The 15,552-nt window shown below is 46.7% G+C and overlaps 1 protein-coding gene across 1 annotated transcript in view; it reads left to right on the top strand.

Moving 5' to 3' along the window:
• Positions 1 to 15,552, top strand: part of crlf1b (cytokine receptor-like factor 1b) — a 29,886-nt gene that overhangs the window by 10,668 nt on the left and 3,666 nt on the right. The window contains exons 2-7 of the mRNA XM_078556213.1: positions 5,263 to 5,541; positions 8,524 to 8,653; positions 9,549 to 9,712; positions 11,399 to 11,556; positions 13,600 to 13,768; positions 15,094 to 15,272. Of these exons, the coding sequence (XP_078412339.1) occupies positions 5,263 to 5,541; positions 8,524 to 8,653; positions 9,549 to 9,712; positions 11,399 to 11,556; positions 13,600 to 13,768; positions 15,094 to 15,272 (1,079 nt within the window). The remainder of the gene's footprint in view (positions 1 to 5,262; positions 5,542 to 8,523; positions 8,654 to 9,548; positions 9,713 to 11,398; positions 11,557 to 13,599; positions 13,769 to 15,093; positions 15,273 to 15,552) is intronic.

The raw sequence follows: 15,552 nt of genomic DNA, 5'->3' as shown, positions 1-15,552 counted from the left end.
TGCACTGCAGGAGGGAGTGCTGCACTGCAGGAGGGAGTGCTGCACTGCAGGAGGGGGTGCTGCACTGCCGGAGGGGGTGCTGCACTGCCGGAGGGGGTGCTGCACTGCAGGAGGGAGTGCTGCACTGCAGGAGGGGGTGCTGCACTGCCGGAGGGGGTGCTGCACTGCCGGAGGGGGTGCTGCACTGCAGGAGGGAGTGCTGCACTGCAGGAGGGGGTGCTGCACTGCAGGAGGGGGTGCTGCACTGCAGGAGAGAGTGCTGCACTGCAGGAGGGAGTGCTGCACTGCAGGAGGGGGTGCTGCACTGCAGGAGGGGGTGCTGCACTGCAGGAGGGAGTGCTGCACTGCAGGAGGGAGTGCTGCACTGCAGGAGGGGGTGCTGCACTGCCGGAGGGGGTGCTGCACTGCCGGAGGGGGTGCTGCACTGCAGGAGGGAGTGCTGCACTGCAGGAGGGGGTGCTGCACTGCCGGAGGGGGTGCTGCACTGCCGGAGGGGGTGCTGCACTGCAGGAGGGAGTGCTGCACTGCAGGAGGGGGTGCTGCACTGCAGGAGGGGGTGCTGCACTGCAGGAGAGAGTGCTGCACTGCAGGAGGGAGTGCTGCACTGCAGGAGGGGGTGCTGCACTGCAGGAGGGGGTGCTGCACTGCAGGAGGGAGTGCTGCACTGCAGGAGGGAGTGCTGCACTGCAGGAGGGGGTGCTGCACTGCAGGAGGGGGTGCTGCACTGCAGGAGGGGGTGCTGCACTGCAGGAGGGAGTGCTGCACTGCCGGAGGGGGTGCTGCACTGCCAGGGGGGGTGCTGCACTGCCGGAGGGGGTGCTGCACTGCCGGAGGGGGTGCTGCACTGCCAGGGGGGGTGCTGCACTGCCGGAGGGAGTGCTGCACTGCAGGAGGGAGTGCTGCACTGTCACATGGAATGCTGCACTGTCAGAGGGAGTGCTGCATTGTCAGAGGGAGTACTGTAATGTTGGAGGGAATGCTGCACTGTTGCAGGGGGTGTTGCACTGTTGCAGGGAATGTTGCACTGTCGGAGGGAGTGCTGCACTGTCAGAGGGAGTGCTGTGAAGGGACTGTTGAAGGGAGCCATTCAAGTTGGGGGAGGAAATGGGAGGGTAGTAGTGGTAGGGGACAGTATAATTAGGGGGATAGATACTGTTCTCTGCAGCCATGAGCATGGGACCCTAAGGCTGTGTTGCCTGCCCAGTGCCAGGGTTAAGGATATCTTCTCAGGGTGAGAGAGGATCTTGGAGTGGGAGGGCAGGGATCCAGTTGTTGTCATCCATGTTGGTACCAACAACATTGATAGGACTAGAAAGGAGGTTCTGCTGAAAGAATTTGAACAGTTAGGAGCTAAATTAAAAAGTAGAACCTCCAAGGTAATCATCTTGGGATTACTATGAGCCACGGGCAAACTGGTATAGGGTAATTAAAGTCAAGGGGTTAAATGCGTGGCTCAAGGACTGGTGTGGGAGGAATGGGTTTCAGTTCATGGGGCACTGGCACCAGTACTGGGGTAAAAGAGAGCTGTTCCAGTGGGACGGGCTTCATTTGAACCGTGCTGGGGCCAGTGTCCTGGTGAACTTAATAACTAGGGCTGTAGAGAGGGCTTTAAACTAAATAGAGGTGGGGAAGGTTCTGGAAAGGGGATATGTAGGCTTACAAAGCAAAAGGATTTGGCAGCCTTGCAGGGCAGCTATTCAGGTAATGATACCCAGAGTGTGACAGGAAGGGACAGAGTGTACAAACATAAAAAAACAGCAGCAAATAGGGTCAAAGGGGGAAAAATGATAAAAAGGCAAAATTAATGGCTCTTTATTTAAATGCATATAGTATTCGGAACAAGATGAATGAATGAATGGCATAAATAGAGATTAATAGGTATGCTCTTATAGCCATGATGGAGACATGATTACATGGAGGTCACAGCTGAGAACTAAATATTCAGGGGTATGTGACTTTTCGAAAGGACAGGCAGGAAGGAAAGGGTGGTGGGGTAGCTTTGTTAGTATGAGATGGAATAAGAATGATAGCAAGAAATGATCTTGGATTGGAGGGTGTAGAATCCATATGGGTGGAGGTAAGAAATAACAAGGGGAAGCAGACACTGGTGGGAGTAGTCTACAGGCCTCCTAACAGTAGCTATACAGTAGGACAGAGAATAAATCAGGAGATAATGAGGGAATGTAAAAAAGGCAGTATATAAATCATGGGTGACTTGAATATTCATGTAGATTGGGAAAATTAAATTGGCAGAGGTAGCCATAAGCAAGAATTCATAGAGTGTATTCGGGATAGTTTCCTAGAACAATATGTTGTGGATCCAACCAGGGACCAGACTGTTTTGGATCTGGTAATGTGTAATGAGGCAGGTTTAATAAATGATCTCAGAGTAAAAGATCCCCTGGAAAACAGTGACCATAACATGGTAGAATTTAGCATTCAGTTTGAGAGTGAGAAACTATGGTTGGAAACATCTGTGCTAAACTTAAATAAGGGTAATTACAAAGGAATGAGGGCAGAGTTGGCTGGAGTGACTGAGGGAAAGGAGTTTAGCAGAAAAGACAGTTGATGAACCGTGGCAGATGTTTAAGAAAATAGTTCATGACTCACAACAAAGATATATCCCAGTGAGGATGAAGGATTCTCGGAAGGGGATAAACCAACCATGGTTAACCAAGGAAATTAAGGACAGTATCAAATTGAAAGAAAAACATACAATGTGGCAAAGATTAGTGGTAAGCCAGAGGATTGGGAAAGTTTTAAAAACCAACACAAGATGATCAAAAAAATAATAAAGAGGGAAAAAATAAACTTTGAGGGTAAACTAGCAAGTAATATAATAACGGACAGTGAGAGCTTCTTTAAATATATAAAAAGGAAGAGAGAGGCCAAAGTGAATATAGGCCTCTTAGAGAATGAGGCTGGGGAAATAATGGGGAACCAGGAAATGACAGAGAAGTTGAATAAATACTTTGCATCAGTCTTCATGGTAGAAGACACTAATAGCATACCAAAAATACTAAATAATCAAGGGGCAAAAAAGGTTGAGGAAATAAATACAATAACTATCACTAGAGAAAAAGTACTAGGGAAACTAATGGGGCTAAAGGCCGATTAGTCCCCCGGACCTGATGGGTTGCATCCTAAGATATTAAAGGAAGTAGCTGCAGAGATAATGGATGCACTGGTAATAATCTTCCAAGAATCCTTAGATTCTGGAAAAGTCCCAGAGGATTGGAAACCTGCCAATGTAACACTCTTATTTAAAAAGGGAGGGAGACAAAAAACAGGTAACTATAGGCCAGTTAGCTTAACATCTGTCATTGGGAAAATGTTAGAGTCTATTATAAAGGATGTAATAGCAGAGCATTTAGAAATACATAATATAATCAAGCAGAGTCAGCATGGCTTCATGAAGAGGGAAATCATGCCTGACAAATTTATTAGAATTCATTGAGGAGGTAACAAGCAGGATAGATAAAGGGGAACCAGTAGATGTAATATATTTGGATTTCCAAAAGGCGTTCGATAAGGTACTGCACATAAGGCTACTTAATAAGATAAGAGCTCATGGTGTTGGGGGTAGTATATTAGCATGGATAGAGGATTGTCTAACTAATAGAAGACAGAGAGTTGAGATAAGGGGGCATTTTCAGGATGGCAACCTGTAACTAGTGGAGTGGCACAGGGATCAGTGCTGGGGCCACAATTATTTACAGTATATATTAATGACTTGGACGAGGGAAGTGAATGTACTATTGTCAAGTTTGTGGTTGACACAAAAATAGGTGGGAAGGCAAGTGGTGAGGGTGACACAAATAGTCTACAGAGGGATGTAGACAGGTTAAGTGAGTGGGCAAAAACTTGGCAGATGGAATATGATGTAGGAAAATGTAAGGTTATGCAGTTTGGCAGGAAGAATAGAAGAGCTGAATATTATTTAAATGGAGAAAGACTGCAGAAAGCTGCAGCACAGAGGGATTTGGGGGTCCTTGTGCATGAACCACAAAAAGCTAACATACAAGTTCAGCAGGTAATAGGTAAGGCAAATGGAATATTGGCCTTTATTTCAAAGGGAGTGGAGCATAACAATAGGGAAGTCTTGCTAAAGCTATACAAGACACTAGTTAGACCACATCTATAATACTGTAAACAGTTTTGGTCCCCTTATCTAAAGAAAGATATACTGGCATTGGAGGCAGTTCAGAAAAGGTTCACTAGGTTGATCCTGGGCATGGAGGGATTTTCAGGTTGAGTAGGTTGGGTCTGTACTCATTGGAGTTTAGAAGATTGAGAGGTGACCTTATTGAAACATATAAGGTTCTTAGGGGGCTTGACAGGGTAGATGCTCAGAGGTTGTTTTCCATTGTGGGAGAGTCTAGGACCAGAGGGCATAATCTCAGAGTAAGGGGTCACCCATTTATGACAGAGATGAGGAGGAATTTCTTCTCTCAGAGGGTAGTCAGTCTGTGGAATTCTTTACCGCAGAGAGCTGTAGAGGCTGGGTTGTTAAGTATTTTCAAGGCTGAGATAGATAGATTTTTAATCAATAAGGGAATCAAGGGTTATGGGGAAAAGGCAGGAAGGTGGAGTTGAGGATTATCAGATCAGCCATGATCTCATTGAATGGCAGAGCAGACTCGATGGGCCAAATGGCCTACTTCTGCTTTTACATATTATGGTCTCATGCACTGTCGGAGGGAGCGTTGCACTGTCAAAGGGAGCGCTGCACTGTCAGAGGGAGCGCTGCACTGTTGAAGGGAGTGCTGCACTGTCGGAGGGGGTACTGCACAGTCAGAAGGAGTGCTGCACTGTCGGAATGAGTGGTGCACTGTTGGAAATGCTGTCTTTGACGTGAAAATTAAACTGAGGGCCTGATTGCCTCCTCAGGTGAACATAAAAGATTCCCCCGGCCACTGTTCATAAAGGAGCAACAGTGTTCTCCTTGGTGCCCTGGGCCAACACCACAGACACAGATTATCTGGTCATTGCTGTTTGTGAAATTTTGCTGTGCACAAATTAGTTGCTGCATTTCCTAAATTACAACAGTGGCTACACTTCAAAAATATTTCATTGGTTGTAAAATACGTTGGGAAGTCTTGAAGTCATGGCAGGCGCAATAGAAGAGCAGATAATTGCTTTTACTAAAGAATTGTGAAATTGTACCTCAATTTTCAGGGAAGAAATCTGAGGGAGGTAGGTTGAGAGTTTTTCACTATTTAAAATATTTTAAGAGGTTCCTTCTGCTCCCTTCCTTCACAGCGCTTGCCGTGATTGTACCCCAGGATCCAGTCCTAACCATGGGGTCATCGCTAACTGCCACCTGCATTATAAAGCCCAAGGTGAACGTGGACTCCCGTGAACTCTACTGGACGCTGAATGACGAGAGGCTTCCCTCGGAGCTGTACACACTGGTGAACAGCAGTGCGCTGAAAGTGACGTTGCATGGGCTGAATGGGTCACAGCAACTATCCGGCGACAACCTGCTGTGCCACCGAGTGGACGGCAGGATTCTCGGCGGGTCATGTCTCTACGTGGGCCGTAAGTTTCTCTCGCCACTCTTGCTCTGTTCTCCACTGGCACCAGGAAACTGCCTGACTCTGCACCAGTGTGCAGTGAACATGTGTTCACATTTATTTTCGAGAGTGTGGAAATGTGAGTTCTCGCTTATCTGTGCATATCAGCTGAACTTCTGACCACTTATCCTCACCCAGCACTAATACTGCCTATTTCTACCTCTGTAATAATGCCAACCTCTATCCCTACCTCATTCACCTGCTGCTGAAACCCCTCATACCGCTAGACCTGGCTATTTGAATATTCTCTGGTCCAGCTTCCCACTTCCACCCTCCTTAAACGTGAGCTCATCCGAAACTCTGCTGCCTGTATCGTAACTTGCACCAAGTGCTGTTCATCTGTCACTCCGAACTCGCGGACCTCCATTGGCTCCCAGTCCAACATCGGCTCAATTTTAAAACGCTCATTCTTGTTTACAAATCTCTCCATGGCTTCAACCCCAGTCAATGTCTATAACCTTCTCCAGCCCTACAGCCCTCCAAGATCTCTGCACTTCTCCAATTCTGGCCTCTTATGCATCCCCGATTTTAATTGCTCCACCATTAACGGCCGGGCCTTCAGTTACCTGGGCCCCCATCTCTGAAATTCTCTCCTGAAACCTCTCCACCTTTCTCTCCTACCTCTCTGACCAAGCTTTTGGTCGCCTGTAATAATATCTCCTTATGTAACTCACAGTTAAATTTTGTTCGATGATCACTCCTGTTTGCTTTACTATATTAAAGGTGCTTTATAAATGCAAGTTGTTGTTGTGTGTGTGTGTGTGTGTGTGTATGTGAATGTCTGTACATGCATCTGTGTGTATATCTGTGTGTGTGTCCTGTGTGCATCTTCATGTGCTTGTCTGTGTGTGTGAATATATGAGTGAGTGCGAGTTATGGAGACTGATGTCAAAGATTTTCTGCATAACAATGCAAACTGGCACAACATTTTATTCACCTGTTGAACAGGTAAATCTGCTCTGCTGTGGAACTGAGCTAAAGGCCAACAACTTCACAGGCTCAATGCCCTAGCCTGTAATAAAAGCTGTAAATGCTAGAAAGCATGTCTGGCAGCATCTGTAGAGAGAGAAACAGAGTTAACGTCTCAGGTCAATGACATTTCATCAGAACAGTCGGTGTGGGTCAGCTGATCCCAGGAGGGGTAGCAGTTTGTAATTTTCAAAGGGTCGGCAGGATGAAGGGAACAGGAAATCTGCTCAGCCACCAATTAACTTAAACTCGTTAAAGACTTGTTCATGGGCCTATCTAATGGAGGATGGAATTTTTAAACCTTATTTTGGCAAACCTGGACAGTCTGGTGGACTTTAGTGCACAGTTGTCATGTTTGTCCCAGGTCCAAATAAAGTTTATTTGCCCCAGAGGTGTTGTTGGATCCCAAGAAAACCTCCGGGACCATGATATTGATATCATGCCCATACCAGGTCCCTATCCCACGGCCTTCTGGAAATCTGGCCCCCTGTATCTCACTCTCTCATCCCTCCACCTTCAGGGGCACTGAGGCCAATTGCTACCCCTACTGGAATCAGCTGACCTACACCGACTGTTCTGATGTAAGGTCATTGACCTGAGACGTTAACTCTGTTTCTCTCTCTACAGATGCTGCCAGACATGCTTTCTGGCATTTACAGTTTTTATTACAGGCTAGGGCATTGAGCCTGTGAAGCTGTTGGCCTTTAGCTCAGTTCCACAGCAGAGCAGATTTACCTGTTCAACAGGTGAATAAAATGCTGTGCCAGTTTGCATTGTTATGTAGAGAATCTTTGACATCAGTCTCCATAACACACACTCATATATTCACACACACAGACACACAATCATTTAAAACTGTTTATTAAAGAACCTACTTGTGTTGGTGCTAGTGCTGGACCTTAATTTTTCCTGCATGGCTGCATCCAGCTGTGTTGACACTGCTGGCCTTCTGAGGAACTGCTTGCTCCAATCAGCAAGGCAGCAGCAGCCCCCAACATGGCTGCCGTCTACTTTTGCCCTGGCACTAGGCAGGCAGTTCCTGACTCCTGGAGAACCTTGCTGCCACTAATTGGGCGCTGAGCTCATCTTCTGCCCACTTAAGCTATTTGAATTTAAAAATAGCGCTAAGACATAGGGTAAGATCTGGGATTCATTCAGCTTTGAAAATCTGGCCCAGGGTTCCTAATAACTGACTGCTATCCAGTGCCCCTGCTGGAGAGGCTGCTTCTCCCCTCATGGCTTAACGTTGGTCATGAGCCTCTCACTCTTTCTCTCTCGTCTTCCTGTCAAGGGCCAACTGTCAACGAAGGTTGCCAACTTTTGTTGGATGTATTCCTAGCTATTGTCACGTGACACCTCAGCTCCACCATTGGTCGCCTGACACACCCTTATGGAACCCCACCCCACAGCTAATTGAAAGGTGAATACAGCCTTCCTTAATTGATTGGATGTTTCTTGACTGTCAGTCAAACAGCTTTCATAGTCTAGAACAGGGGTCACAGTCTCAGGATAAAGGGTCAATCATTTAAGACTGAGAAACTTCTTCACTCTGAGGGTTGTGAATTTTTAGAATCCCTACCCAAGAGAGCTGTGAATACTCAGTTGTTAAATATATCCAAGACAGAGTTGATAGATTTTTGAGCACCAAGGGATTAAGGGATATGGGGTAGTGTGGGAAATGGAGTTGATGTAGAAGATGAGCAATGGCCTGGTGGAGCAGGCCCATGGGGCTGAATGGCCAAGTCCTGCTCCCATTTCTTAAGCTCTTAAAAGGGTTGAGTCATCCATCTGCCAGCTGACTGCTTCTGAAACGGGACTGGTTACACTGCACGATAGGATGGGACCAATTTAGCAGGTGTCACCCGAAAAGGTTTGTGACAGTGAAGCCCTTTCAGTGAAAGTGGAGGTGGCTCACAACTCCGCAAAGTGTTTAATATCTGGTTGTTTCTTTCTCTCTCTCTCTTTCTCTTTCATGCAGTTCCCCCCGAGAAACCCACCAACATCTCCTGCTGGTCGAAGAACGCTAAGGACCTAACCTGTAAATGGAGCCCAGGAGGCAAGGGCGAATCCTTCCTTCATACAAAGTACACACTGAAATACAGGCTACGGTAAGGCAGCACAAATGGGAGTCCTGTTGCTTTGTTAGTCAATGCACAAATCAAAGGACCCAGATTAAATAGTCTCAATTCAATTTATAACTCAATAGAGAGCAAGAGCCATATATCCAAGTTTGTCAGTGACACAAAGATTGGTGGGTAATATAGACGGGAGTATAAAATTACAAACAGACATTGATAGATGAAATCAGTGGGGAAAACTGTGGCAGATGGATTTCAACATAGATAAGTGTGAGATCATCCATTATGGACAAAAAAAAGATATAGATGAGTGTTATCAAAATGGTGTGAAGCTCGGAACAGTGGGAGTCAACAGAGTTAGGTGTCCATGTATGGATCACTAAGATGTAGTAGTCACAGACAAATTAGATGACATCCTGAGTAACTGTGAACAGTTGTGGGCACCACACCTTAGAAAAGTATACTGGTCTTGGAAGACCTGCAGCACAGCTTCACCAGAATGATACCAAGTGTAAGTTACAAGGCGAGATTACCTAAACTAGGTTTATAAAAGTTAAGGGGTGATTTTACTGAGCTTCTTTTAGGATTTTGAAAGGAAGTGACTAGGTAGATACAGAGAAGCTTTTTCCAACAGTTGGGGAGACGATGGGGAAGGAGCCAGAGAATGCGACTACTTGAGTAGCTCTTTAAAAGAGCTGGCACGAGTGCAATGGGCTGAATGGCTTTGAGATTCTATGGGATGACTATGAGATGGCAGAGATGACTTTGTGCAATGGTACAAAATGGGCAATGATGAAATCAGTGGAAATAGGGATGAGGTGGGAGGTGCAATGTGTTGCAGAGTCACTGTCACCTGTTTTATGCCATTGCAGAGAGTTAAGACCTACCCACATGATTCTGCTATTGCTGCCTATTGCTTCCCCAGGTGGTATGGTAAAGTGAATGAATGCCAGGGCACAGCTGTACTGAACTCTTGCTGCATTCCCAAGGATCTTGCTCTCTTCACTCCATATGAAATCTGGGTCGAGGCATCAAACAAACTGGGGTCGGCAGCTTCCGACATCATATCTCTGGACATCCTGGATGTGGGTGAGAGACTCCTGTTAAGTGTTTTTTGTCTGATTGGGGGTGTGATTTAAAATGTCAAAATATAAATGATACACATCCAGGGCTCCCCCTCGTAGGTCAGTTTTTAAAATAAACTGAAATAATAACAGGAAATGCGGGAAAAACTCAGCAGGTCTGGCATCGTCTGTGGAAAGAGACAGAGTTAATGTTTCGAGTCCGTGTGACTCTTCTTCAGTCATAAGGACTCGAAACGCTAACTCGGTTTCTCTCCCCACAAATGCTGCCAGACCTGCTGAGTTTTTCCAGCATTTCCTGTTGTTATTACAGGTTTCCAGCATCCGCATTATTTTGCTTTCATCTTAAAAATAGACTGCCCATGTCATAATGAGCCCCACACAGGGCAATGGCACAGGTTTAATCCGTGTTATGCACACACGGTCAGTGCTGGGACACTCAGTCCTGTTATACACACACGGTCAGTGCTGGGACACTCAGTCCTGTTATACACACACACAGTCAGTGCTGGGACACTCAGTCCTGTTACACACACACAGTCAGTGCTGGGACACTCAGTCCTGTTACACACACGGTCAGTGCTGGGACACTCAGTCCTGTTATACACACACACACGGTCAGTGCTGGGATACTCAGTCCTGTTACACACACACAGTCAGTGCTGGGACACTCAGTCCTGTTATACACACACGGTCAGTGCTGGGACACTCAGTCCTGTTACACACACACGGTCAGTGCTGGGACACTCAGTCCTGTTACACACACACGGTCAGTGCTGGGATACTCAGTCCTGTTACACACACACAGTCAGTGCTGGGACACTCAGTCCTGTTACACACACACACAGTCAGTGCTGGGATACTCAGTCCTGTTATACACACACAGTCAGTGCCGGGACACTCAGTCCTGTTACACACACAGTCAGTGCTGGGACACTCAGTCCTGTTACACACACACAGTCAGTGCTGGGATACTCAGTCCTGTTATACACACACAGTCAGTGCTGGGACACTCAGTCCTGTTATACACACACGGTCAGTGCTGGGACACTCAGTCCTGTTACACACACACACACAGTCAGTGCTGGGACACTCAGTCCTGTTATACACACACAGTCAGTGCTGGGACACTCAGTCCTGTTATACACACACGGTCAGTGCTGGGACACTCAGTCCTGTTATACACACACGGTCAGTGCTGGGACACTCAGTCCTGTTACACACACACACACAGTCAGTGCTGGGACACTCAGTCCTGTTATACACACACAGTCAGTGCTGGGACACTCAGTCCTGTTATACACACACAGTCAGTGCTGGGATACTCAGTCCTGTTATACACACACAGTCAGTGCTGGGACACTCAGTCCTGTTACACACACACGGTCAGTGCTGGGACACTCAGTCCTGTTATACACACACGGTCAGTGCTGGGACACTCAGTCCTGTTATACACACACAGTCAGTGCTGGGACACTCAGTCCTGTTATACACACACGGTCAGTGCTGGGACACTCAGTCCTGTTACACACACACACACAGTCAGTGCTGGGACACTCAGTCCTATTACTCTGAGGCAGTGTGTGCGTGGTCACTTACTCCTGTTATGAACACACACAGGCAGTTCTGGGACACTCAGTCCTGTTACCCAGAGCACTAACGTTTCCACATGTCCGTTTATTCTTTGGAACAGTTACCACGGATGCTCCATTTGATGTTCAGGTGAATCGTGTTGGGGATCTTGAGGACCAGCTCAGTGTCCGTTGGAGCTCCCCAACAGCATTGAAAGACTTCCTCTTTCAGGCCAAGTACCAGATCCGGTATCGTGTTGAGGACAGCACCGAGTGGAAGGTGAATCTAGCATTTTTATTAGATTATCTTTTAATGTTACTTTCCTGGTTAATTGCAGATGACGTACAGAGCAGGCATGGGATAACTGAATGCTGGATCCTGATCCTCGGTTAGGGATGGGAATAATCAGCTAGGATCCCAGATCCTCATCTCTATCCAGTGAATCCAATTTGTTACGGACAGGAGGGGGCTTAATTTAAACAGCCCTGATTTCTCCTCTCACCACCCGTCCGTAAACAGAGAAGTGTTTTGATTTTCATTTCCCCCTTTATAAGCAGTGGTGTATTTCCCAACCCCTCAGCTTTGGTGTGATTCAGTTTCTATTAATAACCTCACAGCAAACTCGAGATAGGATGAACTCAAAGGGTTAGTTTATTTGCACACACTCAAACACAGGAGGAGGGTCACTATGTAGCCCCCTGTGCACACATACAATAAAAGAGGGATAGAGATAGAAAGATTTACAGGGCAAAGACCACAGGAAAGAATTATTGTTTCACGTGTGTCCAGAGTCCAGAATCCAAGTCTAATGATGTATTACTTCACAGGGGTTGGCAGGCTGAACTAATGCTGGATAATTCAATTTTCTAGTAGAATTGACTTCCACGATGAGATAGGCACATAGAAATGAATCAGTCTTGTAGGTGATGGTGTAGAAGTTCAGAAGTTCCAGTAGAGACAGTGTAAATGGGGCCAGGCACTCAAACCTGGACAGAGACCCTTTTCTGTGGTGGGGGCAGGTAGATGGAAAGATGGCAGACTGGGGTTTCTTAGTACCGCAAGGCAATACTGCTAGTTCCACTAGCTAGGGGGGCATGTCACATGGCTCCCACCTCTCCACCTTGGCCTTGATAAGGGTGTATATCCCTTTGTCTGGGTCCCTGAGATTGTTAATGTTCCAACCATTAAGTCTTAAAGGGAGGTTGCGGGGTCCTTTGTCCTAGCAGATGAATAGGCTCCAGTTGGCCAGGCCTGGCTTATGAAATGTAGATGGCATTTATATAGTTCCTCTGTGGGCTGCAGAGACCAAATCCATAGAGCTGTTCGGGCCTCTTCAGAAATAACGAGGTGCAAATTTCTTCAATACTGCCAAATAGCCCCTTTTGTTCAGGGTCACAGACAGACATAGCTTTAGCCATTTTAAAAAGGTCATTGTCCGTTTGTTTTTAAATTTTAGAGATTAGCCTTAATTTAGGTATACAAAATAAAAATATAAGAGTGTGAGGTCTTAGCTTCATGTGCCTGTGACCGTATTTATGTGTATGTATGCATATGTGAGTGCGTATGTATGTAGTCATGTATGTGCATAAGTATAGTTGTACATGTGTGTTGCATGTGCATGAACACAGATATTTGTCAGGTTTGAGCTTAACTGTGATGCCCCTTGTGGTCCAATAGTTTGCTGACATTCAGTGCCCAGACTTGCACACAAAGGTTGGGCACTGACTGAAGTAGCAAAAGGGGGCAGAGTTAGCTCTGAGAGTCCAAGCAGAAACAAGTGGTGCTGAGAGCGCTGATGGAGTCCTGGGTCAGCACAGAGAACCATCACTGCACATTCTACTTGATTTGCACAGGAACAGGAAGAGGCTACCCAGTTCCTTAAGCCTGTTCCACTATTTAATTAGATCATGGCTGTAAGTATCTTAACTCTGTATAGCCACCATGGTCCACATTTGTTAATATCCTTAACCAACAAAATCTGGCAAACTCGGTTCTGAAATTTTCAATTTGACTCCCAGCCTAAACAGGTTTGGAGGGAAGAGAGTTCCAGATTTCCATTTACCTTCCTGTGAGGTTATGCTTCCTGACATCACCCCTGAACAGCATGGCTCTAATTTTAAAGCTCTACCCCCTTGTTCTGGACTGTCCCCCACACACTCCCAACCAAATAGTTTCTCTTTATCGACCCTGTCAACTCCTTCAATCATCTTAAACCCCTCAATTAGATCACCCCATAATCTTCTAAATTTGACGGAAAACAAGCCTGCTCTGTGCAACCTGCCTGCATAATTTAACCCCATCTCTCCCACTTTCTCCCTGCAGGTTGTGGATGATATTGGAAACCAGACCCTGTGCCGATTGGCAGGGCTGAGACCAGGCACTGTGTACTTTGTGCAAGTGCGTTGTAATCCTGTCGGCATTTATGGTTCGAGGAAGGCTGGGATTTGGAGTGAATGGAGTGTCCCCACAGCTGCCTCCACTCCCCGGAACGGTGGGTGTATTCTCACCTTCCCCATTTTCTGAATTCGACAGAAAAACAAAACCCAGGGACCCAAACTCTCAGCGCAGAGGGATCCCAAATTCAGCAATCAATTAGCAGGCAAACCTCAGAGAAGCTGATGAGGGACTAGGGAAGGAGGACTGAAGTAGGTGAACTGCCGAGGCCGGGGTTCAGGGACATTAAAGGGATAGTGTAGAAGAAAGTTTAACTCTGTATCTAACGCCGTGCTGTACCTGTCCTGGGAGTGTTTGATGGGGACGGTGTAGAGGGAGCTTTACTCTGTATCTAACCCCATGCTGTACCTGTCCTGGGAATGTTTGATGGGGACAGTATAGAGGGAGCTTTACTCTGTATCTAACCCCGTGCTGTACCTGTCCTGGGAGTGTTTGATGGGGACAGTATAGAGGGAGCTTTACTCTGTATCTAACCCCGTGCTGTACCTGTCCTGGGAGTGTTTGATGGGGACAGTATAGAGGGAGCTTTACTCTGTATCTAACCCCGTGCTGTACCTGCACTGGGAGTGTTTGATGGGGACAGTGTAGAGGGAGCTTTACTCTGTATCTAACCCCATGCTGTACCTGTCCTGGGAGTGTTTGATGGGGACAGTATAGAGGGAGCTTTACTCTGTATCTAACCCCGTGCTGTATCTGTCCTGGGAGTTTTTGATGAGACAGTTTAGTAGGAGCTTTACTCTGTATCTAACCCCGTGCTGTACCTATCCTGGGAGCGTTTGATGAGACAGTTTAGTAGGAGCTTTACTCTGTATCTAACCCCATGCTGTACCTATCCTGGGAGTGTTTGATGAGACAGTTTAGTAGGAGCTTTACTCTGTATCTAACCCCGTGCTGTACCTATCCTGGGATTGTTTGATGAGACAGTTTAGTAGGAGCTTTACTCTGTATCTAACCCCGTGCTGTACCTATCCTGGGAGTGTTTGATGAGACAGTTTAGTAGGAGCTTTACTCTGTATCTAACCCCGTGCTGTACCTATCCTGGGATTGTTTGATGAGACAGTTTAGTAGGAGCTTTACTCTGTATCTAACCCCGTGCTGTACCTATCCTGGGAGTGTTTGATGGGGACAGTGTAGAGGGAGCTTTACTCTGTATCTAACCCCATGCTGTAACCTGCCCTAGGAGTGTTTGATGGGCACAGTGTAAAGAGAGCTTTGCTCTGTATCTCACATAGCCAGAGACGGTTTAAGGGGACAGGATACTACTTTTTCTGGGTCTCTGGTGATGTAGTAAGGTGTTGATTTTTCAATGTGTAGTCTTTCCACAAACAAGTTAAATAGCAAGGTTCCTTGGTGTCTCGGCAGAGAGATCGAGTAGCACCTGTTACCAGAAGAGTGGAGAGAGTGGCTCTAACCTGCGGCGCGAGCTGAAGCAGTTCTTTGGCTGGGTGAAGAAGCATGCCTATGGGTGCACAGCCCTCAACATCAAATTGTACGACCAGTGGCGTGTGTGGCTGCAGAAATCGCACAAGGCACGGAACCAGGTACACACTTTACTGACAGGGTGTGGCTATGCAATGTTTACAGAGGGCTCGCACACACTGAAGTAATTTACACTGATATGGTGCTCTTCACAACCTCAGGGCATTGCAGCCAATGATGTATCTTCTTGAAAGTGATGGAATATAGGAAACATGGCAGCCAATTTGGGCACAGCAAGATCCCACTAATAGTACATAAGAAATAGGAACAAGAGTAGACCATTTGGCCCCTCAAGCCTGCTCCGTCATTCAATAAGACCATGGCTGATCTTCTTGAGTTTCG

Source organism: Cetorhinus maximus, chromosome 13 (assembly GCF_964194155.1).
Source record: "Cetorhinus maximus chromosome 13, sCetMax3.hap1.1, whole genome shotgun sequence".
NCBI classification, from domain to species: Eukaryota; Metazoa; Chordata; class Chondrichthyes; order Lamniformes; family Cetorhinidae; genus Cetorhinus; species Cetorhinus maximus.
The sequence above is the reverse complement of the archived record's forward strand: the minus strand, read 5'-3'. Positions and strand labels throughout refer to the sequence as shown.